Source organism: Leucopleurus acutus, assembly GCF_964270905.1.
Source record: "Leucopleurus acutus genome assembly, chromosome: 10".
In the NCBI taxonomy this organism is placed as follows: domain Eukaryota; kingdom Metazoa; phylum Chordata; class Mammalia; order Artiodactyla; family Delphinidae; genus Leucopleurus; species Leucopleurus acutus.
In genome coordinates this window covers 76,138,477-76,166,045 of record NC_139153.1, presented here as the reverse complement: position 1 = coordinate 76,166,045, position 27,569 = coordinate 76,138,477, and the positions used below count along the sequence as shown (strand labels likewise).

At 40.9% G+C, this 27,569-nt stretch overlaps 1 protein-coding gene across 1 annotated transcript; it reads right to left on the bottom strand.

Moving 5' to 3' along the window:
- On the bottom strand, nt 1-26,948 carry MEP1A (meprin A subunit alpha; the record flags this gene model as incomplete). The annotated part of the gene is made up of 14 exons (XM_082848413.1): nt 1-166; nt 2,314-2,614; nt 3,585-3,758; nt 6,124-6,597; nt 8,016-8,231; nt 12,144-12,293; nt 13,053-13,274; nt 17,678-17,853; nt 20,331-20,448; nt 22,413-22,488; nt 22,996-23,036; nt 26,626-26,676; nt 26,770-26,794; nt 26,880-26,948. 14 exons carry the CDS (start codon nt 26,946-26,948, stop codon nt 1-3), a joined length of 2,259 nt encoding a protein of 752 aa, XP_082704539.1.
- Nucleotides 26,949-27,569: the final 621 nt, after the last annotated feature.

Sequence of the window (27,569 nt, the reverse complement as noted above, 5' to 3'; positions counted from 1 at the left end):
TCAGCGGGCATCACTGCCTGGCCTTTGGCGAAGGATGGAGATGATGGTGAAGGTCAATAAAACCATGCTGGCTGCGCCTCCGATCATCAGGCCCAGGAGGCTGCCGTGCACCTGCATGGCCTGACATCGCTCCCCAGTGTAGAAGAAGGCGTGGCCAGAGACGCACCTGGGGAGACAGGACACAGGGGCGTGTGGGAACCACCTGAGCCCCAAGGGCTTCCTGACAACAAGACCAACACAGCAACAATGGCAGGGGACACTCAGCAGTTACACGCACCTGGCCTCGTTCAAAGTGCTTTACGCAAGTCAATTAATTTAATCCTGGAACAACCCTTTGAGGTGGTGGTCATTACCAGGCCATTCTCATCATCCTTATCTTTCAGAAAAGTTAGATAATTTGCTCAAGGCCACGCAGTTAGTAAGTGTCTCACTCTTGAAGTCTAATCTCTGAAGGTCTGTCTCCAGACCCTGTCCTCTTGGCTACCATATGCAAAGTTCAGGAGGAAGGTTTGGGACACTTAAAGAATGTGTTTCCTGACACACAGTAGTGATGGTTCAGCAAACTCCACCAACGGATGCTGAAATTAGTGGGTGAGGCTTCGCGGAAAGGCAAGATGTCTGCATGGTCTCCGAGTGTCTCTCCCAAGACATGTGTTAATTAAAGAGTGAGGAATGGTAACTTCTCAGGAGACAGGGCTGGCAGACACCCTCTTGGCCAGATGACAAGGTTAACATCACCGGTAATAACACATGTTGACATCTGGTACCCCTCACATGACACACTGAGAAGGTCATATCACGTCTTGGTTCTTATCCAAAATGTACAACCCCAATATAATCCTGAGAAGACATCAGATAAACTCAAATTGAGGAACAATTTGTAAAACAACAGATCAATGCTCTTCAAAAGTATCAAGATAATGAAAGACAAGACCAAGGACCAGCTCAGGATTGAAGGAGCTAAGGAGACATGAAAACTAAATGGAACACGGGGTCCTGAATTGGATCCTGGAACAGAAAAAGCGTATTGGTGGAAAAACTGGGGAAATCTGGATAAGATGTATCGTTTAGTTAATACTATTTACCTTTGTTAATGCTCATTTCTTGCCTTTGCTAATGTACGGTGGTTATGTAATATGTTGACTTTAGGGTATGGGGAACTCTGCTGCATTTCTGAAGTGTATCTGTAAATCTAAAATTATTTCAAAATAAAAGTTTAAAAAAGAAAGAACATAGTGGAGATCAAAAAGAGCTGAGAAGAAATGTAGGTGTTTTGAGCCAAGCAGACCGGCTCCCACATCTGCTACTATTCTATCAAATGAAACTGATGCTTCTGTCATCACATACATCCTTTTAGGAAATATTTTATGCAAATAACAAACATTATAAAAAGAACTATTAAATATAGCAAACTGTGCTGACAGACAGACCTGGATTGCAAGTCTAAGCTCCAGCATTTACCATCTGGGTAATTTCAGACAAATTACTTACTTCTCTAAGCTTCAAACTTCTTATGCCCTAAACGGGGATAAGAAGGGCCTTTATGTCACAGGGTGGCTATGAGGAATAATTTAGATCATGAATGCGTACTGCTCAGGGGAGCATGTGGCACAAAGCAAGCAGCCCCCAAATATCAGATATTCTTCTTCTTATTATTGAAAACATAAATATGATAATAGTACAATTGCACTAATGGACAATAGAAATAATAATTAATAACAATAATAACAATTGCAGTCAGGGAAGGTTTAAGCTTGGTCCTGAGTCCCTGTGGTGGAGCCTTGATGCTAAAAGCTCTGGGTCGGGCCTTCCCTGGTGGTGCAGTGCGCTCCCATTGCAGGGGCCCCAGGTTTGGGCCCACATGCATGCCACTAGATCCCACATGCATGCCACTAAGAGTTCACATGCCATAACTAAGGAGTCTGAAAGCTTCAACTAAGGAGCCCATCTCCCACAACTAAGACCCGCTACAACCGAATAACTATTAAAAAAAAAAAAAAAGCTCTGGGTCATTTTTGAGCCCTGCAGTGGAGTTCAAAGTTCCAACAACATTCAAGATGCTGTTGACAATGTCCCAGAGGTAGCAAAGGGATACACGTGAAGAGACAGGAGATTTGGGACTCTTCTGCTCTGGCAGGACCCCTGCTCCGCCCTCTGATTCCAGGCACGGCTTTGTGGAGTCAAGGAATCACACGGTTGACCATCTGATGCCGTGGATGCCCTGACCTGAGACACGTGCCTTTTAGCAGGGTAAGCAGACATAGGGCTCCCCTCTGCCGGCCTACACCTGCCGCCCCAGGCCACAGAGCCTACCTGCAGCTCGCCATCCCCTTCACGTTCACACAGATGCCTTCGTTTTGACAAGGGTTCGGGTCACATGGGTCTCTGAAGTACTGGGGCCAGTTGTGGTCCTCCATGGGGCCCGTGTTGTCCACCGACCGCTTCTGTCGGCTGCGATGCCCCTGGTCCAGGCTGCCCAGTAGGTCTTTCTCTAAGGAGGCCTTTCCCGAACCTTCTTCTGAAGCCGGCTGCTCCTGGCCTTGGAGAACGAGGCTTTGGGGGACCAGCCTGCTGTCTTCAATGTGAACTTCAGTCTGCTCAAGGTGGGTGATATCTTGAGGAAAGAGACAAAGGGTGGTGAGGAAGATATATGATTAAATCTGACAAAATTCACTTCCCCTCCTGGAGGAAGCTCCCTGGGCTGCCTCCACCCCTCTCGGTCACCACCTTTAGTGACGTAGAAAAGCGGCTTTGAATCCAGCGGATTTTCATAATGCCAACTATTTTATAGATGGATTATTTTTTATTGAAGCATAGTTGACTTAAAATATTATATTAGTTTTAAGGTGTATAAATAGTAATTTGACATTTTTATAGATTACACTTCATACAAAGTTATTATAAAATATTGACTATATTCCCTGTGCTGTACATTACATTCTTGTAACTTTGAATTTTATATCTAGTAGTTTGTATCACTTAATCCCCTTCACCTATTTTGTCCCTACGCCTACCCCTCTCCCCTCTGGTAACCACTAGTTTGTTCTCTGTATCTGTGAGTCTGTTTTGTTATATTTGTTCATTTGCTTTGTTTTTCAGATTCCACATGTAAGTAAAAACATACAGTATTTGCCTTTATCTATCTGACATATTTCACGAAGCATCATGCCCCTCAGGTCCATCCATGCTGTTGCACATGGCAAGATTTCATTCTTTTTTTGCTATGTTTATGTTTAAATTAGTCCAATCACGATTTTATTTATTTAACTTGAGAAGAGAAGCATAAAGTGAGTATGGATAGACTGATTGAAACTAAATTGAAGTCAGCCAACTGTCACATTTGATAAGTTATACAAAAAGGTGACACTAAAATTTTAGTTTCTCCCCAGGACAGTTAAAATCGAGATGGGAGTCCTTGAATAAAAGAGTACAATGTGGTTCTCTTAGAGCACATCTTCTTTTTTTTTTTAACCTAGTCCCCCCAAAAGATCCCCACCTTCCATGAGATGCTTTAAAAAATCCATGTAAAGTCAATAGAACACCCAGAACATAGGATTATTGATTCAGGAAAACCAGCAAAATACCTTCAAAGTCCACAAACAATATAAGGTCGTCATTTTTAAGGTAACTCCTCCTTTTCAGCATTTGGTGGGAGATGATAGCACCCCAGCCCCAGTCGATGCTTCTAAAACAGGCACAGCTCTTGTCATAGGACCCCACGACAGACGGCCTGTCCCAGATGACGGAGCCATTCGTTGCTGCAAAGTTACAGGTTACAGAAAATCACATTATCGCTTTACTTTTCACTTTCCATCTGTCTTTAATGAGTATAGAGAGCTTTTTTTTAATTGAAGTATGGTTGATTAACAATGTGTTAATTTCTGCTGTACGGCAAAGTGATTCAGTTATATGTATATATACATTTTTTTACTATTCTTTTCCATTATGGTTTATCATAGGATATTGAATATAGTGCTCTGTGCTGTACAGTAGGACCTTGTTGTTTACCCATAAGAGCTTTGTTAATCAGAAAAAATGTGTTGGAAAAAAATCAGGTTATTTACTCTTTCCAGGAGAATTATGCTGGAGAGGGTGTGGAGAAAAGGGAACCCTCTTGCACTGTTGGTGGGAATGTAAATTGATACAGCCACTATGGAGAACAGTATGGAGGTTCCTTAAAAAAACTAAAAATAGAATTACCATATGATCCAGCAATCCCACTACTGGGCATATACCCTAAGAAAGCCATAATTCAAGAAGACATATGCACCCCAATGTTCATTGCAGCACTATTTACAATAGCCAGGTCACGGAAGCAACCTAAATGCCCATCGACAGACGAATGGGTAAAGAAGATGTGGTACACATATACAATGGAATATTACTCAGCCATAAAAAGGAATGAAATTGGGTCATTTGTTGAGATGTGGACGGATCTAGAGACTGTCATACATAGTTAAGTAAGTCAGAAAGAGAAAAACAAACACCGTATATTAACGCATGTATGTGGAACCTAGAAAAATGGTACAGATGAACCGGTTTGCAGGGCAGAAGTTGAGACACAGATGTAGAGAACAAACATATGGACACCAAGGGGGGAAAACCGCGGTGGGGTGGGGATGGTGGTGTGCTGAATTGGGCGATTGGGATTGACATGTATACACTGATGTATATAAAATTGATGACTGATAAGAACCTGCAGTACAAACAAACAAACAAACAAAACAACTTATACTAAACTTTCTTTGGGTTATTTGTATGGAAATATGTTAATATAAATGTTTCGGACATTACATGAAATTTCTAAAAATCTTGTATGTTCTGGTGCAGTAAGTCATAATTCTAGTTATTACTTTAAAATGTATATCTCAGAAATAACTAAATTTCCTTGTCAATTGCATTATTATGAACTTTCGTCAAATCTTTAACCGTGGTCATTTTTAAGTCTTTTGTCATTTACAGACAGGTCTGGGTGTACTCTGATGCTTTTGCAAAAATGTTCCTATAAAAGGTTTTCATCTTCAAGGAATTCATGGAAAAGACTGACAAGTACAGGTTTCTGGTAACTGACTATACTGCTGAACTGAATGAATAAGCATTTTCAGAACTCTAATGGAAAACTGATGAATTCATAAAAGTGCTAACAAAAGATCAAGTTAAAAAAAATTAATTACATGGGACTGAGTGAATTGATGAGGATGATTATAATTTTTGTAACCTTCTGTTTGAATAATAACCCCCCCCCAAAAAAACCCTGAGAATTGGGAGGGGGGTGGAGCAGAGAACCACCCCTGTGAAGAAGGGTCATTGCCCACTACTGAGTGACTTTTCAATGAAGGGAAAGAGAGAGCTATAGCTTCTTCCTTTTAAGGCTTAAGTCTCTTCTTTTGAAAAAAAAAAATAGTTTGCCCGTTCCTTTATTCATGCAAGTTTATTTCATGGACCTACTGACAATGAGTAATATTCTAGGACTCAGTGCATTAGTTTTGCACAGAGCCTCACAAATTCTGAGTATTTGATAAATGATTAGCTGGATCTGTCTTCTCGGACTGAGCTCAGTGAGGCAGGGACTGGCTGGTTTGCTTGTACTCTAAGGGACTGGCACAGAGCTTGGCACCTTGCAAGCCCTTACTTAGATGCTTGATGGATGAATTCAGGAAAGAGAGAGAGATAAGATGACACTGAAAATTTTCACTTACATAGAAAACAAATTTCTGGTTACCAAAGCGGAAAGGGGGTGGGAGGGATAAATTAGGAGTTTGGGATCAGCAGATACAAACTACTGTATATATAATAGATAAACAACAAAGTCCTATTGAATGGCACAAGGAACTGTATTCAATAGCCTGTAATAAACCATAATGGAAAAGAATATGAAAAAGAATATATATGTATATCTGAATCACTTTGCTGTACACCAGAAACTGACACAACATTGTAAATCAACTACACTTCAATGAAAGAAAAAAGAAACAAGGACATTTTAACTTAATGCTCCAACATAACATTGCTGTAGATGTGCCCAAGGAGGAAATGTGAGGGGAAAGTTAATCTCTCCTGTACAGATGAGAACTGTGTCTGTTGGCCCTTCCAGGTGGAGGGGCAGGTCTTCTAACCACCTACCTGTAGACGTCTGGGACTTGGAGGTAGTGAACACCATGCTGGAGGACATTCTCTTCCTGACATCGGGTTCCTGGTCAAGTATTGTCATTATCACCTGTCTGTTCTCCACTGGCCACTCCAGGACAGCATCATTCTCTCCACTACACAGATGAAAGGCAAGTCCCAAGTACCCAGAGCTCCTGGAGGTCGGTCTGCCGTGAGGGTACAAGGTCAACCCCAAACCGTAGCCCTCTGAATTGTAGAATCGAGGGCTCTGAAGCTTGTCCCCTTTGACTGTGTTCTGCAGGACTTGAGAGAATTTCCGGACCGTCCAAACCCCTGCGGGGCATGGGGTTTCTGTCAAAGTGATGTCATCCAGGGAAATTCCCCCACTCAAGTTCTGGGGGTCACCCTTTGTGCCCTGGAAAATGTAGCGAAACTTCTTTTCCTCTCTTAGTGTAACATGGGCAATTTTCCAATTTTGGTCAAAATCTCCTGAGGACAGAGAATAAAATTGGTGACAACTGTGACTAACATTTTTGGAGCACTTACTTGGACCCTCGTACTGTGGCAGGTGCTCTACATGAGCGATCTCATGTAATCTTCACAACAAACACAGGAGAGAACTGCTATAAACTTGTTAAGGAACTTTTCCAAAGTCACATATCTAGTATGGGAAAATCGCTAAAAAAGAAAAAAAAAAAAAAAAGACACACTCTGATTTATCATAAAAGTCCTAATCATGAATTTGTTTTCCATTATTATTCCATTCTGCAGGTTCTGGGCTTTCCCCTGGGTTTGTTGGTATAAATGCACCCCACCCCCTTAATGTTAGCACTGAATGCACAAGTATTGGGCTGAACCGTATAAAACAGACCTTTGATAAGTTAAAGGTCAAACAATGGCAATTTCATATGTCCATATTTACAGTCTTTGGTAACACAGCAAATTCTCAACTCTTAAAGGGCACCTAGATGTCATCCCTCTATTTGATAAAGATGCTCTGTAAATTTCAGCCAGAAAAGTGAACCCCTCAAAACCATTACTTGTAGTATTTTCTACCCACAGAGCGACCTGGGTAGAGACAATTTGGGCCCCCGTTCTTCTGAGTAGCCTTTACTAAGGAAGCCTCCACCCTTCAAGAGCAGCAGCTTCTTCTAGAAGTACACAAAGAATGCTTCCTTTATCCCATTTTAATTGAGAAATTCTTTGTTGAATGGAAAACTAGAAAAACACGTCTCTCCTTTTCTATTTATGAACGAACCACCACCATAATAAAAGAATGTAAGTACTTAGCTTTTATAACCCTGGATCTTGATTTTCAGTCAGATTACTCTCACAAGCAACTAACTACCTTAGCATTTTAAGGTTTTCATGATCTTCTTATCGAAATACATAAAGTATCACTAAGGAATATATAAGTGATTTTAGTGAAGTTAATGTATACAAGTCACTTGCTTGCCACCAACTTCACAAGTAGGTTTCAAGTTACCTCAGTGTATTAAATAGTGGTATCCATCAGTTTGCTGAAACAGATGCAGCTTCCCTTTTACCTTCCGATCTCCGCCTTTGAATCACCAATTTTCTCTATTCTGTCTTTCTCCAAAGCTCTAGTGAAAACTAGATTTTTATATTCTGATTGGCCTTCTTTTTTCTTTCCCTGATTGGCCTCTTTCAATAGTATATTTCAGGCTCACCTGAACCCGCAATTTCTGAACGGTTAAAACATCCATTGAGTGGTTAAAACATGCCAGGCATTATGCATTTCAAAGAGGCAGAAGGGAGGTGGAGGAAAGGAAGGAAGAGGAGACAGAGGGGGAGGAGGGTGAAAAGGGAGAGGGAGGGGAAGGAGGAGAAAAAGCACAATCCCAAATATGAAGCCCAATCAGTCCTTGCAGGATGCCTTTAAGTACCTTGAAAGGTCTTCACCTTGACCAGCTTGCGAACGTTGCCCATACCGTCATCCCTCCTGACCCAGATGATGAGTCTGTCTGAAGGGCTTCCTGTCATTTTATAGAAAAACTGCAGGCATTGCTGCTTCCTCTTTGGGTAAAGAATCCGAGACTCCAACAGGGCTGCCTCCTCTGCTGTCCCCAAGCTGGTACTGAAGTACATGAAGTAGCCGGCACCTATGGAGAGAGGACCCTAAAGTCCCACCTCTGGCCACAAATACCCCAGGGTGCCCTCAGCCCAGGCAAAGTGAAACAGTGAGCAACAGCCATCATCCATGCAACAAAGGCTAGAACTCTTCTGGGGAAAATAAAAAGGTTGTTTGTCAGTAAATATTCTCTCTGTCTCCATGGACAGAATTGCTGGTCAAAGTCACAGCTCTCCACTGCCTCTTTTGATTGCCTTTGTTCCCAAGGTTGTGAAATGTACACCTCTGACTTAAGGAAATACAGACTTTAAGCAAAGTTGATGGAATCTAGTGTCTGTGAGATGAATTCCATTTTCTTCATTAACTTTGTTGTTTAGAGATTCAATCCAAGGAAAAGCGATGGCCTCCTAGCTATACAAGAAACTGTGGGATTCAAAGTTTTAGGAATTGAATTTTAAATATTCACAATGAGAAGGGTTCAGTTTCATCCTTTTGTAGCCTAATAACTGCGTGTACTATCAGTGGTAAAGAATCACCTTTACTGTGTTCTGAGAAGGGGCATTCAAGGCATATTAGGGACCACCTGAGGATTTCTCCTGAATGTAAAGAAAGCCTTGGAGGAACACTAAGAAAGAGGGGAGAAAGGGTCTACATTTATGCCAGAGGCTGGGTTTGCCCAACTCATGTATCTCAAAATTCTCTCCCCTAAAACAAGCAGGTGGCTAAACAAATACATCACTTGGAAAACCAGCACACTTTTTCAAAGGCAAGGACAATGAACAATTCTTGCATATAAAGAAGTCATCTAGGGCTTCCCTGGTGGCGCAGTGGTTGAGAATCCGCCTGCCAATGCAGGGGACACGGGTTCGAGCCCTGGTCCGGGAAGATCCCACATGCCGTGGAGCGACTAGGTCCATGAGCCACAACTACGGAGCCTGCACGCGTCTGGAGCCTGTGCTCCACAACAAGAGAGGCCGCGATAGTGAGAGGCCCGCGCACCGCGATGAAGAGTGGCCCCCGCTCGCCGCAACTAGAGAAAACCCTCGCACAGAAACGAAGACCCAACACAGCCATAAATAAATATAAAAATAAATAAATAAAAACGTTACCATTCTTTAAAAAAAAAAAAAAAGAAGTCATCTAAACTTACTCCAATACTCAACCTCTTACCAAATGCTCCACTCAAAACATTTCATCAAGTAAAAATGAAGTGAGCATCTACAGCTCCAGGTACTTTGACAATATGAGTCCTTGCCTCATCCTGCCTCACATATGGGGCATGAGCAAGGATGTTTAAATAAGCTTTCCACAAAGCTGAAAAATACCATATGTCTTTAATATATCATCAGGGTAAATTATATTTGCCGGTATGTTCTTCTCAATACTTTATCTTACTAGCCTTAGACTTTTGTGTCGTGAATTGCTGAGGGCTTGGGTTAGGGTAAACAAGAGCTCACAGGGCTAAGAAGGTCTCCTGGTTATCCTTGCTCAGGAATTCCACCAGTTGAGGTCAGAAGTATGAAGTGCAAGCCCAATAACTCAAGCTGAGGAGTCAGGAGACCTGAATTCTTGCCCTAGAGCTGCCAGTAACTGGGTATTCATTCATCCCTCTGGGATTCAAGTGGGAAGTGGCTTCTATCCTTCGAGCTCTTTGAGTGTATGCATCTACCTGAATAAGGCAGTGCTCTCTAGCAAAGGAATCCCCGTCCCATTATCTGCCTCCTGTGGAAGAAGCATAATGGCTGGTCAAGTTAACCTGAGAAAGCTTTTCTAGTTACCTCTCTGGGCTGTGGTCCTTTCCTTTCCTACTAAAATGCTAGAATATTCTTTCAGCAGATTCCTCTCACACGGAGATCACCTTTCTGTTTAGCTGGAACTTGCACATTAGCCTAGCAGCAAACCCACAGGAGAGATTAGATTAGAGGCTATGATGGAAATTTAAAGAGAACTTCAGGCGTAGATCACCCTTTGAACACTGGAGATTATATGTTTAATAATCTGATGCGTAACAGAGACTTTCGCCCTTTGCCAAGGCACGAGGAAGAGTGGCAATCGTTGACAACCTCCGACATTCTCCCTGGTGGCCTGGCATCTGGGTGATAAGCTGGGTCTCTTCCGTGAAGGAACTCTTACCAACTCTCACACAGGCGTGGACTAAGGGACTTGATGATAGTCCAATCTTTAAAAGGCTATTATAATCTATAACCCCGCCTGCTTCCAAATAGGGTTGGTACAATTTCAATGACAAGCACATAATAAAAGGGTGTTAAGATAGAAATTGAAAAATAAATAGAACCTCTGGAGAGAAAGGGACGATGGGGGAAATAAGTAGGGAGTCAGGCTGCTGGTCTGCCTTGGAAGATTCTAGACGCATTATCTCTTTCCAAGCTCACTGGGAAGGATCAATAGCTTGATGGTCAGAGAGGCTTACAAAAAAGCCAAAAGACTTAAACAGCAACGACAACAAAAACAACTTCCTGGGGCCACAATTAGCAAGTGGTGGAGCCAGATTTTAAACGCAGGTCTCTCCTGACTTTATGGCTTTTTCGCTGCACAAACCATGTACAGGAACTATCTGAAGCTGTTATCCAATGTGGCAGCGACCAAACGTATATGGTGACAGAGCACTTGAACTGTGGCCCGTCCAAACTGAGATTTGCTGTAAGGATAAAATATACACCAGATTCCAAATACCTACTGTAAAGAAGTGTGAAGTGTCTCATTAATAGTTTTTATATTGATTGCACATTGAAATGTTAAGATTTTGGATCTATTGGGTTAAGTATATTACTAAAGAGAATTTCCCTCATTTCTTTTTTATGTGACCGTTAGAAAATTTTACATTACATGTGTGGTGCGCACTGTAGTTCCACCGGAGGACGCTGCTGTTAGAGACATTGCCCTAATTTACAAAGTCATATATATATATATTTGGCTGCACTGGGTCCTTGTTGCTGCTCGCAGGCTTTCTCTAGTTGTGGCGAGCGGGGGCTATTCTTTGTTACAGTGTGCAGGTTTCTCGTTGCAGTGGCCCCTCTTGTGGCGGAGCATGGGGTCTATGCAGGTGGGCTCAGTAGTTGTGGCTCGTGGGCTCTAGAGCAAATGCTCAGTAGTTGTGGCACACGGGCTTAGCTGCTCTGCGGCATGTGGGATTTCTCCAGACCAGGGATCGAACCCGTGTCCCCTGCATTGGCAGGCTGATTCCTAACCACTGCACCACTAGGGAAGTCCTACAAAGTCATATATTTTTTAAAATTAAAAAAGAATTTTATTGAAGTATAGTTGATTTACAGTGTCGTTGTTAGTTTTAGGTATACAGCACAGAGATTCAGATAGATAGACAGATAGATAGATAGATAGATAGATAGATAGATAGATATAGATATTCCTTTTCAGACTCTTTTCCCTTATAGGTTATTACAAAATATTGACTACAGTTTCCTGTGTTACACACACTCTATATAAACCAGAAAACCAACAAGTACAAATTCATATCAACCATTATGTCTGTATCAGTTTTGTCATCACTTAAATGAACCTTTCTTTTGCATGCCCAGAACCTGGATGCTTTTTATTGCGTTAATAATAAAGATATGTCGGGCTTTCCTGGTGGCGCAGTGGTTGAGAGTCCGCCTGCCGATGCAGGGGACACGGATTCGTGCCCCGGTCTGGGAAGATCCCATATGCTGCGGAGCGGCTGGGCCCGTGAGCCATGGCTGCTGAGCCTGCACATCCGGAGCCTGTGCTCTGCAACGGGAGAGGCCACAACAGTGAGAGGCCCGCATACCGCAAAAATAATAAAGATATGAGAAATGGTTTTTGTCCTCACTCAGAGTTCCAGGTTTGATAACTAGCATTCCAGCTGAGGCCAAACATGCCAGCTGCCATTTCCCCTTAAACCTGGAGAACCTCCATAATGTACCCCCTTGCTGCCTTCACTGACCTGTGCATCGTCCCTCCAAGGTGTGATCCGCTTGTCCAGGCTGAGTGCTGTCCTCATGGACCCAGTCAGCAGTATCTCTGGTACCCTGAATCATTCCACAAATGTTTGCCTTCTCGAAATCACAGTGGTCCAAAAGGGTGTGAGTTGTGGCTGCAAATGATATTTTCGTCACCTGGTTAAAAATTTAAGGTCTCTCATGTCAAATACCTAATGGCTAAGGCTACTAAGATGTCATTGTTCTAGCAGGATCATGAACCTTTCGTTGTCTTGATTTTTCTCAATTGTAAATCCTACCATCATGCATTAGATAGCAGAACCTGCCAACACAGATGCAGCCCTACACACTTCACAGAGTCAAACTGTAAAAAGGCTTACCATCGTGCTTTTCTGTAAATGCCAACCATCGACTCCTTTAGATCAAGAATGAGGTACCTATTATGCTGGGCTTTGTTCTTAGTAGATCTTCTCTACATACATATCGAACAGGATTAAAGAATGTGTCTCTGAAGACCAATGGGGCCATTTTAGAAAACATCCCATCTCTGAGCATTAGAGGACTCCAGGAACCACTAACCTGGACAAAGAATTTAAGATACAAAATACTTTCAAGCCTATAACTATCTTGGGCTTTACATAAGGATGCTCCCTTCAAAGGGAAGCTGAAGAAGTTGGACAATTCCAACTCCTTACATTGGCCCAATATTTTCACTTTACAGAACACAAACACATAATTGATTTTCATGACCATCTTGTGGGGTAGGTGTTACAATTTTTTCTAAGGATAGGGAAACTAATGTCCTTAATGAAATGGACAAATTAACAAAATTAACAAATTAACACAAAGGAAAATGTACAGGAGTCCCGTAAGGTCAGGGGGGTTACCCAGTCCTCAGACCCAGAGGTACTCACTGCAGTTGTACATTCTGTTCAGCCTCTCCAAATCGATAGCACTGAAATCCAGACGCTGCCCAATGATGGAGTTAAACTCAGGGATCTTGGCTGTGATGGTGGGGACACTAGCATTCTTGTTAAATGAGAGAGGCTCGTAGTGCATCAAAGACTCGTAATCATAGGGTGTGTTGAGGTCTGTGATGAAGTTGTCATCGTAGGTGTTAAAGTTGTGCTGATAACCTGTCAAGGAGGGAATCCACAGGTCCTGGTCAGTCATGTCATTTCCCCATCCTACCCTCTTTGACTAGATACTCAAGCAGAGACCAAAATAAGGGAGGGGGGGCAGAATAATGCATCTTTGATCTAAATATATATACATATTTAACATATTTTATAATTTGCACAATGTATATAAAATTAATATATATCAATGTTTACTAATAACACTGTAAAGTACTAATATATTATATAATAGTACATACAATTATTATAATGGATATTAAATAGAGAAAGCCTGTGGGCAGCAACAAAGACTCAACACGGCCAAAAATAAATAAATAAAATTAATAAATTTTTTAAAAAGTAAGAGGAAGCTGGTTTGAGTGGGGAAGAGTCATGAGCTGGGGCCACCTTGTCCAGGTCAGGAGAACTGATTCTGAGAATCTTTCCCTAACTCCTTGTTCAGTAAAATTGTGTGGTAGCTTGAAACTGGCATAGTAATTAAATAAATGGGTAAATACTCCCAAAGAGAAAAAAAATACATGTTATAATTAATAATAAATATATACATATTATTAAATATGTGCATAATATATACATATATTATAATGTAATGTAAATATACAATGCATGTTATTAAATGTATATTTAAATCAAAGATTCATTTTTATACATATAAATAAATAAATAAATGTGTGTGTGTGTATGTATGAGGATTTAAGAAAGAGAAGATAAGATATCGAAGTGGAGGCAGGTATTCCTCATGGTAGGAAAAGGAATTTTTGAACTCAGGAAAATATTCAGGATTGATTCATCTTGCTAACAGCCAAGTACCTCATCCACCAAGAGTTGTACCTGGCCAGCTCTCCAACAATTTAGGAAAAAGAAATCTAACGGGCAGAAGGAAAGTTTAGCACCTGGCGAGAAAGTGGCGTCCTGTCAATCAAGGCTCACACTCTCCTGTTCTAGAAATGGCCCCATGGTGAGAAAAACAGAATAGGAAGAAAACTGACTTTCCTTTCAAAATAGAAAATGAAAATATTTTAAATGAGATTAGCATAAGTAAGAGAATATGCCCTGCAATGTGAAATGCTGAAATGAGAAACCACCCAGATACTCTTTTAATCCAGCAGCCATCAGGAATTTACTGGTTCAGCTGCAATAATGGGAAGTTCACGGTTTTTAATTCCCTTCTTAGGAAGTGATAGAAAAACTGAATGAGAATACTCATAACTCTCCCAGTCAAAACTTCCCACCTTCATCATCTCTTTCTCCCTTTCTAGCTTCCCATCCAACTGTTTTTAATAATTAGAAGAAAATGTGACCAACTTTCAAAGACATCAACTCAGGTACACTCAGGATTGGAGAAGTGTGGTACAGCCTGGCAGTGGTCCCCAGATGCTTTTGGAAAAGCCCATGAACCCCTTTGATTAAAACTTGTTTTAACTATAAAATGACAATACTGATGTTACATCCTCCCAACTCACAGGGGTTTTATGGGGACTTAATCCAAGAGGGATCGAAGCATTTTCAAAGTTGGTACAGAACTGCAAGAAATAAATAACCCCAACAGGGAAGGAGGAGAGTCATTCCTTCCAGAGCATGTGGTCTTCAGATGGCCGTTAAGGGGGCAAAATTATAAAAAGCATTTAGGGGGTGTGAGGACTTGGGTGTGGGTCTGGGGTCTCCTGGTAACTCTCAGTGGTATCTTAAGCAAGGCACTTTCAACTCACTGGCTGCTTTCCTTAACTTGCAATAAAATCATCAGGTTAAAATAGATAGTTTTATTCTTTATTATCCAAGGATACTTATCAGAATGCTTTACCAAATAAATGTTTTTAATACATTTTAAAATTTAACTCAACACATTTTTGTCATGCCTACTATTTACTGGGAGCTGTGCTAGGTGGGTGGTGGTCCCTGGCAGTGACTAGGACAGGCACGGTCCTTCAGGGAACTCACAGCCGAGAGGTTGAAGAGGAAGTGATCTTGTAAACCAGAGCTCATGGGCAAAACTTTTGTGTAAAGGGTCAGATAGAAAATACTTTTGGCTTTGCAAGGTGTATGGTCTCTGTCACAACTACTCAACTCTGCTGTTATAGCACAAAACCAGCCATAGGCAGTATGTAAACAAATGGGCATGGCTATGTTCCAATAAAACTTTATGTACAAAAGCAAACAGATATGGCCCACAGACTGTAGTCTGTAGACCCCCTGCTAGACCTCAGAAGTGTTTTGCTTAATAAAAGAAAACAGATCCAGAAAACACAATTCTGACTTCAGAAACAGAGATGGATTTGGGGAGAGAACTATATGGCCAATAGAGTATCTTCCTAGGTTAAATAATAAGCTTGCCATCAACTGAAGATGAGATGCAGTAAAGTCATAAATTACCCTGAGCAATAGTACTGCCCTTGCTTATGATCTAAATTGGATTTGATGTCTCATTTGAGAAGAGTTCTCCAGTGATTGCAAGCAGTTTAGATATATGAAATTACACCTAATGAAAACACAGACAGGAGATGAGCAAACATGGTGAGTCATTCATGCTCAACCCAAAACTGAGCACGTCTGCAAATTACCCTTGTAAGTGTACAGGCTCCCTCTGAGAAAGGGGACCTCATATGGTCTAAAACGATCTTAAAAGCACCGAGCATTGTGTTCTTCAAGACTTAAAAATGCGAATGTTTTCTGCTTCCTCATGTCATTTTCAGCAGAGTTAAGTATATAAGAGAAAGTAAGAAACTCAGGCCTCTAGCAAATTCAGACGAAGTCTAATACTGCCCGGAGCCTCACAAGCAGAGATTCGGTCCTTTGATCTGCACTCTCCTGGCGTATCTACACAGACCCAGATATAAGGCAATTACCCCTGGGAGACAAAATATACTGTTTTTGATCTATTAGTTCATACTTGGGTGAATACTGCCTAGAACTTCTCTAGATTGTATCGGGGGACAAAAAGAATATTACTTGGCCTCTAGCTCAGTGGTTGAATGGTAGGATGGGTGGGAGTATAGGTGTGGGTCCAATCCTGGTAACAGATTAGGCTTTTACAAACCACATAGTTTCCCCGCCTCCCACCAGTACTCCACATTCATGAAATATCAGAATAGGCGGTGCCGGGAGGGACACAGATTGAGAAACCCCAGAGGTGATTTCGATAGGATTAGCCATCTGTACCCCTGCCTCCTGTGAGATCCATGGTTACAGCTGACTCCAAAACGAGCCAGTTCTGGCAGAAGTCTTTTGGAGACTGCTATTTAATTGTAAAGTATGGCCAGTTCTTCCAAGTCCCTAAAGTTATTAGAGATGCACTGCAGTCTGTGAACTCATATGTTAAGCTGGGATCTAAATGAAACAGATAATTACGAGGCAACGATTTGCTTCATGAAAACCATGTGTGGTCATAGTTAAGGCACTTCCAATACATTAAAGTTTCATTAAGCTATCACTGCCAAAATGATGCTCTTCCACTTCCTGAACTAATCCCTAATCAAACACGAGGTGTTGGGACTTCCCTGGTGGTCCTGTGGTGGTTAAGAGTTCACCTTCCAATGCAGGGGGTGCAGGTTTGATCCCTGGTCAGGGAGCTAAGATCCCACATGCCTCATGGCCAAAAAAACCAAAACATAAAACAGAAGCAATATTGTAACAAATTCAATAAAGACTTTAAAATCGAAAGAATCTTTTTAAAAAAACTAGGTGTTTTCAGAAACACAGCATGGAATGTCCATTGGTAAACTGAGTTATAACATTTTCAACAGAATTTTTAGAATAACTGCATAATAATATGTGAAATAAAACTGTGTTATCCTTTATGGGTTGGGGGCAGAAGGAAAGAGGTGCTTAGAAAGGAGAAAGAAAAGACTTGTGCATTTTGATGAATCAGAAAAACTATTAGCTAGAATTAACACAATTGGGAGTGCAAATTCAGATAAAAGGTGGTTTTGGTTTTTGCTGTAGTTGTTTTGTTTTTAAACACCTATTGTTGATTTGGTAAAGCACCAAAGAAAATTCTGGAGTATGTCTTCGGATTATCACACAGTCAACTAAACCTCATGTAGTTTTCTACACAAGATTTCACATGCAGAAAAAGGACCCTGACATCCTCAGGGACCTAATTCATTTTACTCACTAAGACAGGAGAATAGAATTTTAGATAGATTTTCAACAAAAACACTGAAACAAAGCAAGAGCTTTTGATGATCAGTTAACCCTACATTTAGTTAACCACCATTCGCCTTTCCCTGAGACACTTATATGGGATCAGTTGTGATCAGATGAGCACAGCCTACAGCAGAGGCCATATTTTGTGTTCCTCCTGGAGAAATTGAAGCTCCCATTCATACATAGGTTTGGCCTGGTCATCCCAGGGTTGGGCTGAGCAAGTGATAAAGATAATAGCACCTTGGGTTCATACACACCTGGAAGAATTTCATCCCACCAGATCTTCACATAATCATCCCGGTCCGTCCTTGACTGCTCATGGTAGAACCCCAGAGCATGCAGGATCTCATGTTCAATGATGGCCTTATAGTCGCATCCCTCGCCAATGGAAAGGTTCTGTCCTACGTGTCGGTCGCCAACCTCAGACCAGCACCTTTAAAGAGAAGAAAGAAATTTTCTTCTAGAGAATTCTTAAGCAGCTGTAATTCACAGGATTCCAAAACACAAATTAGGTTAGGTTTGAAGAAATTTAGGTTTGATTTCAAAAAGAAACTATTGATAGCATTCTCATCAACATAGGGCACTGGTGAAAAAGGCAACATTCCCTGGAGAGAATATTATGCAGGCTTTAAAAGTGATAGGCCATTATAAAAGTATGCCTACATACTCAGAGGCAAATCAATCCTAATAATGCATCAGGTAAAAAGAAGTAAAAATTGGCATTTTTTTTCACCTTCACAAACCCATGGGGCATTCCAAAGAACAACACTATTGCTTTTATACCACAAAGCTGTCTGAGCAGTGGCTGTGGTTGATTTATGTCTTCTCCTTTACATTTTCATGACTTTTCAAATTTCCTATAATGAGCAGGCATATATTTTATGATCATAAAAAAGAACCTCATTAAAAATGCAAGTTAATCAAGTTCACTTCTTGGGGTATTACCCAATCTGCAGCATTATGACAACACACAGCAGGTGGCCTAACTTATGTCTGAAGGGCTCCAGGCAAGAAGGACCCATAAATTCCCTCAGAAAATAGTGGACTCAGGACCTGCTAGCAGATACTCTAAGTTCCTCGTGTGCAGCCTCTTTACCTCTTTTTCCCAATTATTTTTGTCTTTTCTCGTACATCTGATTTTCCACCTCAACAAGCATCTATACCTTAACCAACGCTCAACAGAATAAGAGATCTGACAATAGTTTAAATGCTACCAGTGAATTGTGAGTTCCTTGGTGACAATCACATTAAATTACCTGCCACTGTTTTCCCAAGATTGCTAACATCATATAAGTTCAAATGCTAATAGGCTTGATTTCTACTCAAAGATAGACCTTAGTTATTTTCTAACAACTTTATTAAGGTATAATTGACATACTATAAAATTCACCAATCTTAAGTGTACAATTCAGTGATCTTTAGATAATGTACTGAGCTGTGCAAACATCACCATTATCACCTTGCCTGACGGTAGCATTTTATTACCAATTCAGAGTTTACTCTGCAAAATATCCACAATCCAGAGGAAACATTTATTATTTGTCTTTTTTTTTAACATCCCTCCCCAAAGGAAAGGTGTAAGTTGCAAAATACGGTAACTCCACCACTCTGTAAATCTTTGACCTTGTCCTTCTGAAAGAGCCCAGTTAACCTCCAGCTTCAGAGGACCAGGATCCTGAAGGGTCTGGGGCGCTTTGGGCCAGCCCCTTTCCTGGACCCTCTTCCTCCCTTTTCCTCTCCCCTAACTTAAGTGTAATAGAGACATCTCCCGACCACAGGCAATAAGAGTCCCCCGAATTCGGGTTTTCCCTCTCTTTCCACCTCCCATTTGTCCTTCCCTTTCCTCTACCTCTCCATCCTTCTCCTTTCTTCATCTCTCTGCCACTCAGCTTGGCTCTGCCTGAATCTTCACTTCACACTATGTCCTGCTTCTGCGGTCACCGTAGCATACTAGACCTATTCACTTGTTATTACTCCACCACCCCTACTTGCCAAGCTTACACCTTTTGAGGTCTAAGACTCTTCTCGAGGAGCTAAAGCATGTGCTAACTTCCTTCTTTACGTCTGTTACCCATCCATGATTAACAAAATCCCCACCTTCAGAACTAGACAACGAAATCCAGGCAACACCTAGAGGCCATGTTGGGAACTGCAGTGTGAAGAGATACCTCCAGCTGGGTCTTGAAGACACAGACCTACAGAGTCACGGCAGATGGTGGCTTTGCTTCGCAACTTCATCTAGCTCAGACTGGTTGATATACGCACCGCTGAAGACAAATGTCTTCTTTCTTGATATACCATTTATTTCTTCTTAGAAATAAGTAACTCTGAAAAGCAAATCTACATCTAGAACTTTTCAAAGAGGTCCAGCCATCAGAGTACTATACTTTAAAACAGAGCCATTAAAAGGATGCATTTTATACTTTAATAAACCTGACAAAAAAAAAAAGGGGGCTTCCCTGGTGGCGCAGTGGTTGGGAGTCCGCCTGCCTATGCAGGGAATGCGGGTTCGTGCCCCGGTCCGGGAGGATCCCACATGCCGTGGAGCGGCTGAGCCCGTGAGCCACGGCCGCTGAGCCTGCGTGTCCGAAACCTGTGCTCCGCAGCGGGAGAGGCCACAACAGTGAGAGGCCCGAGTACCAGAAAAAAAAAAGGACTGTAATTTAAAGCATAACCTCAACCCAGGAAAAGAACTGAGATGAGTCTCCCTGGTTCCCCGAGGTTTCCAAACAATTCATTCTCTACAGAGCTCATTAAAAATGTGATGCCACTTTAAAAAATTCACAGTGAAAGATTTGAGTTTGCTTTTAGTTTCTTTCCAATTTCTTCTTTTAGCCTTTGAAAGAGATGTGTCACTTTTTATAATCAAAGGACATGTGATTTTCACACTCTGTAAAATTTCATACTAACCCATCAAACTTCTGAAAGATGATGTATGAGCTCTCTCCTTCATAGGGCTTGAAATCCACACAGGACTTGAGGCGGAACATTTCAAAGGCATAGAGAATAGCTCCTTTGGCATTCAGTGCTGCAGAAATCAATAAAAATATCAATGAGCCTTAGCCAGCTCTTGGATAATATATATAACCTATGAACATAGAAAATCACGCCACCACATGAAATCCACTGGGGTCCATGACAGATTTTTTTTTTTATAGTAAATAGATCCCTTGAAAACTAAAACTGACACATTATTTGTGGATATAAACACTAAGTGCATATGTTAAATACATAATGTATATATATCTACCAAATAAGAATACACTTACGTACGTGTGGCTGAACAAAATCATAACTTCCCCACTTTCTCCCTTTCATTATCCCCCATTTAAGCAGAAGTTCTGAGTACCTTCCCTCAGGAGAGCCGCATGGCAGAGCACAAGACAGAAGTGATTCAAGCCACTTCTGTCTTCTGGATAAAGTACTTTGGAGAGCATTGGGAAAGGGATTCCTTCCCCCAATCTAAAAAGTCACCACTCTTGCTAGAGGAAGAGAGCAGAGCTTACAGAGGTTTATGGCTCCTGAAAGCATAAGAAGTATGTGTAATATTTATGCTGCTTCCCTGTAGGACCCCCAATAGATGGCAAGCCTAGATAGGCAGCTCTGCAGGCAGCCTTAGAAAAGATTTCTGTAACCCAAGTTTGGAACCAAAGCAGCAGAAGCCTTATGGACCTATTAGTAACCTATTAGTAACCTTTGTGGATCAATGACCAAAGATCAAATATCATTCCTTTTGCCTAATCTGCACGTGTACATACCTTGGTATTGCATAAGACAAGGATGGGTGGGGGAGAAAGATACTCCAAAGGAAAGGAGATTGTTTTTTACTGTGTGTGTGTGTGTGTGTGTGTGTGTGTGTGTGTGTGTGTGTGTGTGGTTTTTAATCCCATCAACTTGTTGGAGGTAGGTCTCTAAGTTACAACTTAAGCTAAGTTCTATAAAATTAAATTACATTCTTGCACATTTGATTTTCAGCATTCTCTCAAAGCGTTTCTAATTCTTGGCACTTTACCACATACTTATCTCATATTTTTAAAATTAATGTTTCTTAAATCATGTCCCAGTAAATAGGGATGCTCCTTGAATTTCCAAGTGCCCTGTCAAACACTGGGGAAAAACAACTCAGCTCAATTTTCCATAAAATAACTGAGAAAAACAGCACTTGTTACTACGTAGCTTTTCTCCAGAAAAGGCATAGGAGGCAGCACTGATAAAAAGTGATGGAAAATTCTTGAAACATAATCTATGTCTCCTGACAAGGGGAGCAGCGCAGCAGCTCATTAAGACTGAGCAACATTGTCCTAGCCTCCCCTCTCCTCTTCCCCATCCACAGAGGATGGGCCTCCCAGACAGGCACTGCATCATGGTGGCCACTGAGCTGTCAGTCAGGGGCTTGATGTTGGCCAGTGTCCACGCGTGGCTTCTAATATTTATTTATTTCCACCAATTACTATTTTCAACAATCAACAAAATGCAACTGATTTCAGTCCTTTATATTAAGAGAGAGAAAAGAATAGAAAATTTTAATACAGAGGAACAAGGACAATGAAATATAGTCTTTTCTATTTCTCAAAAGGGTGACATGTTTGTCTTGCAACAGAAAGGGAAGAAATCAATATGTTGAAACTAGTATCCTGGTACCATATTTAGATTCAACCTAAACAAACTGTTATTGCAAGTGCACATTTTTCATTGCTATGATGTCAAATTATATTTCATTTTTGTTCTTTGTGTTGCTCTTGGTCTGATTAACATGTTAGTGTGTTCTGCATTTTAAAAATCATTATTTGATACTCTGTATCTCAGACTGGTTAAGCAGCATGGGTTCAGATGTAACGTCATGCCTCTCATACCGTGAGGTAAAGAACTGTCAGAGCTTAGAAACCCTTTTATACGTTGGTAGTTACCCCAAGTCTGAAGCTGATGATCAGGAGGAGAGGTGAGACAGAAGAATTCAACTCAAAACTCCTAATGAAGAACAATTAATATTACCCAGATTGTCGGCCAGGATGTAAGGGATGGGGAACTTCCACCTGGCGTTGGGGTCTCTCAGGCCATTTCTGGAATTCTGCAGAAATAAAGGCAAAGGTGACTGGACAGCTGGTCTCCTTGGCTTCCCCCTTCTCTAAACTCTCACACCACTAACAATCTGTCACACAATTCAAACAGTTTAGTCAACTTATCTTCTGATTATATTGTAAAATCAATAGAAGTTCATTATAGACATTTTAGAAAATTCCAGAGAAATTTTTAAGAACCAAATAAAGGTGACCTACAATTCCTCAAAACTGAAATAGCCACTTTCAATATGGTGGTGGATTTCCTTCTCTCTCATGCTTCACTTATTAGGAAAATTGGATGGACAAGCAATTTAATAATTATAGACTCTCTTGTACTGTTCGCTAATGTTTTTGTCTGTTTTTGTTTACCAGCAACCACAGTGGAAGTCTTTGTGGGTACAGATTATAGATGAGATTTTTTTCATCTCAGTGGCTGGACACAGAGCAGAAGCTCACCATCCTATGACACAGCCAGTCCTGGGGGGAATGTTATTGTGTTCCTAGCAGGTACTCACCTGTAGAAAAATGTCCCCCTGAAAGAGGTCCAAGCCTGCAGCTAGACATGGATTTTAAAAAAAGAAATATTTGAATGAGAATTACTAAAAGGGATCTCTCAAAATAAAATGAATGTTTTCTATTGTAAGTCTTTAGTTGTTAATCTTTATGTGGTGAAACGCTTTTGAGACAATGCAAAAGTTTCTTCTAATTGAACAAATGTAAATAGTCAATAAATATCAGATATTGTCACATTCTCTATTGTCATTTTTGGAACAAGAAACCTAGAGGGCATTATGCTTAGTGAAATAAGTCAGACAGAGAAAGACAAGTACTCTATGCTATCACTTATATGTGGAATCTAAAATATAAAACAAACAAGTGAATATAACAAAACAGAAATAGATATAGAGAACAAACTAGTGGTTACCAGTGGCAATAGGGAAGGGGGTTGGGAAGGGCAAGATAGGGGTAGAAGATTAAGAGGTACAAACTACTATGTATAAAATAAATAAACTACTAGGATATATTATACAGCACAGAGAATATAGTCAATATTTTATAATAACTGTAAATGGAGTATATCTTTGAAGATATTGAATCACTCTGTTGTACACCTGAAACTAATATTATGGTGTAAATCAACTATACTTCAATTAAAAAAAAGAAAAGAAATCTTGTCCAAGAATCTTAAAAGTAAGAGACAAGTGAGAAGGAATCTTTTTGGTCATTGACTTCAAAACTCTTACACTTTGGGGGTCAAAATGGGACTTCCTGAGACAGGAAATGAGGTACCAGGTGGTCAGCAGCTGAGTGAGCTATAGAATTTCCCACTTCCCGTCCAGGGTCCTTTCTGCTATTGTACTATCCTTCTTCCCCACCCTAGCTAAATGGGTTGATTTTGCTCTTCCCCATGAAAAAACAATGGTGTCCTCCAAAGCCAAGCTCAGGGTGCTGCCCTGATAATAAAGAAGACCTGGCAAGTATGGGTAGATGCATTCAAAACCATGGCTCCAAACATCTGCTGTCAGGACCTTAGCAGAATATACTTTCTCCTTGATGGCATTGGTAAGATCCTTAAAAGGGAAGATCCTGGTGGGAAAACTAAGGGCATTTAAAAGAATGTCACTTCTTATTACAGCCTAAAGTTTGACAAGCATCCTTCCCTTGAAAACACAGACTACTTCAGACAGAATCATCAGATCATACTTCATTCTGAGAACAGCCCCTGATTTACAGCTGGAAAATCAAACTAGAGGATAATCACCACAACTTCACATGGAAACAGGGGTCTCATTTGGCAAAGCTTACAGCTCATTCAGGAGCTGGGTTCAGGCTCTGTAATGACACCGTGGAGGTGTTATTATGATGAGGCTTCCTGATTGTGCTTGTTAATGACTAACTAAGGCTGTCCCTGAATCCCTCCCTCCCTCATGCCCATATTTCCTAGATTTACTTAACCTCAGGACCCTAACCTAGTCATATAACAGCACAATTAAACAACAACAAACAGCAGTGATGCCACTGCCTCACAGGCAGCAGGACCCAGGTTTTGAATTGCCTTTTCAGTAGGGCTACTATGGGCTGGTCCATCCATAATCTTGCCTAGGCCGGTCCTGGGCACAATGATGCATTTCTTGACCCCTGGCCTGGATGAGGGAAGGGCTCTTCCAGAGCAATGTGAAGAAGCCTACTGGGACCTTGGCCCCAAGGGCTGGTCAGCATGGATGGGGTCACAGAGGAGTGAGAGAGTGCAGTAGGAGAATTTCACCAAGAAGTACAGATCCATTGAAAGCAAGCCCCAGCCTGTTCACTACCCAGTTTGTTCATGAAGCATATACTTATTAAGTGCTTAATGTGTCCTATGCCTTGTTCTAGATGCTGGGGATATAGTGGAGAACAAAACAAAGCACTCGGGGAGATGACATTCTTGATTGGAGAGGAAGGGATACAAATAAATAAATAAATGTAAAGTATGGCCGATGGTGAAAAGCATAATTGAAAAAAAAACCCCGTAAAACAGAGTAAGAAGGGAAAGAGTGCTGAGGTGAAGGAGGGTTGATATTCATAAATGGTGGGCAGGGAAGGCCTGCCTGAGGAGGTGGCATTTAAGCAGAAATCTAGTGGAGTGGGGAGTGAAGGAAGGGAATTGAAGGCAGGGGCAACAGCAAATAGAAAATAGCCTTGATGGTTTAGAGCAGCCTTAATTGGTGGGAAATAAATCTAATCTCATTGGTGTTGGATCCTCTGGGGGATTCTGATGCTAAAGTTTGAGAAGCACTGCTCTAAAACCTCAAGGCTTTCCTGCCTCAGGACCTTTAAGATACAGCAGATCCTCTGAATTACAGACACCTTGACTGCCTGACTTTAGAGCGAGATCGCTTGATGCCTGGCTCTGAAGTCTTGAGACCCATTCACCCATTTACTTTCCTAAGTGATTTCTGCTTTACCCCTGCAATCATTCTCAAGGTTTTCCAACTAAATATCACCTAGACTGGCTTCCCTGTAAATGGGACAAAGCCAGAGGAATTTACCCCTAAGGTATGGGATTTTTTAGTTTTACATTCTTCATATAGGACTGAGCTATTAAGCTATGAGTCAAAAGACCTGGAGGTGAGCTCTACCACTGCCATCTGTGGTCTTGGGTGAGTCAACTTGACCCAAAGGAGCCTCCTGTTCCTTCCTGCAAAATGAAAATAGCACTCACCCCATTACAGATTTTTTTTTTTTTTTTTTTTTTGCGGTACGCGGGCCTCTCACTGTTGTGGCCTCTCCCGTTGCGGAGCACAGGCTCCAGACGCGCAGGCTCAGCGGCCATGGCTCACGGGCCCAGCCGCTCCGCAGCATGTGGGATCCTCCCGGACCGGGGCACGAACCCGCGTCCCCTGCATCGGCAGGTGGACTCTCAACCACTGTGCCACCAGGAAAGCCCCCCATTACAGAATCTGACAAATAAATATGCAATTGGATATGAAAGCTTTTGTAAACTATAAGGTACTTATGATCAGAAATATGGAACCTCTGTTTCCCACCAATTCTAACCAAAGATACCCAGAATGTCGCAGCTTCTCCCCCATTTTAGAGACAGGACGAGAGAGAAAAGAGAGATGATTACTTGGCATCTCTCTCCTCTCAGTAATGGATGAGACCAATGGATTTCTTCAAGGGAATGTTTTTGTGGACAAGATGTCGAAACAGAGACACTTTACACTCCTCTCCAAGTCCCAAGCAAAGAGTTGTTAGTGAATTTGATGGGCCAGTAAAGGGACTGGGTTTTTTTCCCCACTAAATATAACCAAAGGCATATTCCTTACATTTTCCTTTAGCAAGCAAAATAATCATCCATTTTCCCTTCTTTTTTCTTTTTTCAAAATGAAAACTGGAAGAATAAATTTTTTACCAACAAAAATCTTGTTATATATTTCTAGATCCGCTGAGCACTCACTAGTTCTAGAAAATTTGGTCTAACCATTATTCTCCTTCCACATTTCCATTTTCAGAAACTCTGCAAATTCTAATGAGGCACGAATGAACAGTTCTCTCCTACAGTTACCCGATACCATACTACGAAGGTTAAGAGATTTTCAGCAATTCTATCACAGGATTTTAAATTATTTAAAGGCATTAATGATGGCAGAAATTGCACCCACCTAAATTGATCTCTGAAATATCCTTCTGTTCATCAAACTCTCCATCATGTACTGTTAAAAGTGGGGGGAAATATTGTTACCAGTATTGCTGAACAAAAGAGAGAAAGTTCAGAAAACACTCTATACATTTCAATTAGTTCTTACCATTTCCTTTAGAAAGATGCTTAATCTGAAAAGAAATAAAGATACAGTAAATGGATAACATATACTACAATGAATATTTCTAAATACCATGAAGAACAGAGCCTACTTACCGATACAGCTGCTATGTGGGCAAAAAACAAGATGAAAGAGAGAATGCAAGCAGATCTCGTCCAAATCATTTTTGCAAGTGAACAGATTTTAGCAAAGACACCTTGTGATAAGTACTTGGACGTTGCTCTGGCTGTCATATTAGAAACTTTGACCCTTACATATGTTCTGTAGCATTTTCTGAAGCATTGAAGTCGTCAAAGAAAATGTCTTTGCCCCATTTGAGGACAGATACTAAGTTTAACAGAAAAGCTCAGGTTCCAGAGACCAGGGAAAAGTTTGAAAAAGTTAATATTGAGATAAGCATATAAAAATAAATGGCATTCCTGTACACTAGCAATAACTGTTCACACAATATAGTAGGTAAAAGAGCCATTTCACAATAGAAATAAAAATAATCTATAAAATGATCATAAATTACGTAAATCTAATAAAAATGAACTAGAGTTATATGTAAATGTTATAAAGCAATCAACAAAAAAAAAGAGCTATCTATACATACACACATATACATATATATTTATATATATGAGATATTCATTGATGGGAAGACAGTATAATAAAGATGGTCATTATTTTGATATTAGTCTATATATTCAATGTTATTCTAATAAAAATCTTTTTTTAATTTTTAATTGAAGTATAGTTGATTTACAATGTCATGTTAGTTTCAAGTGTACAGCACAGTGATT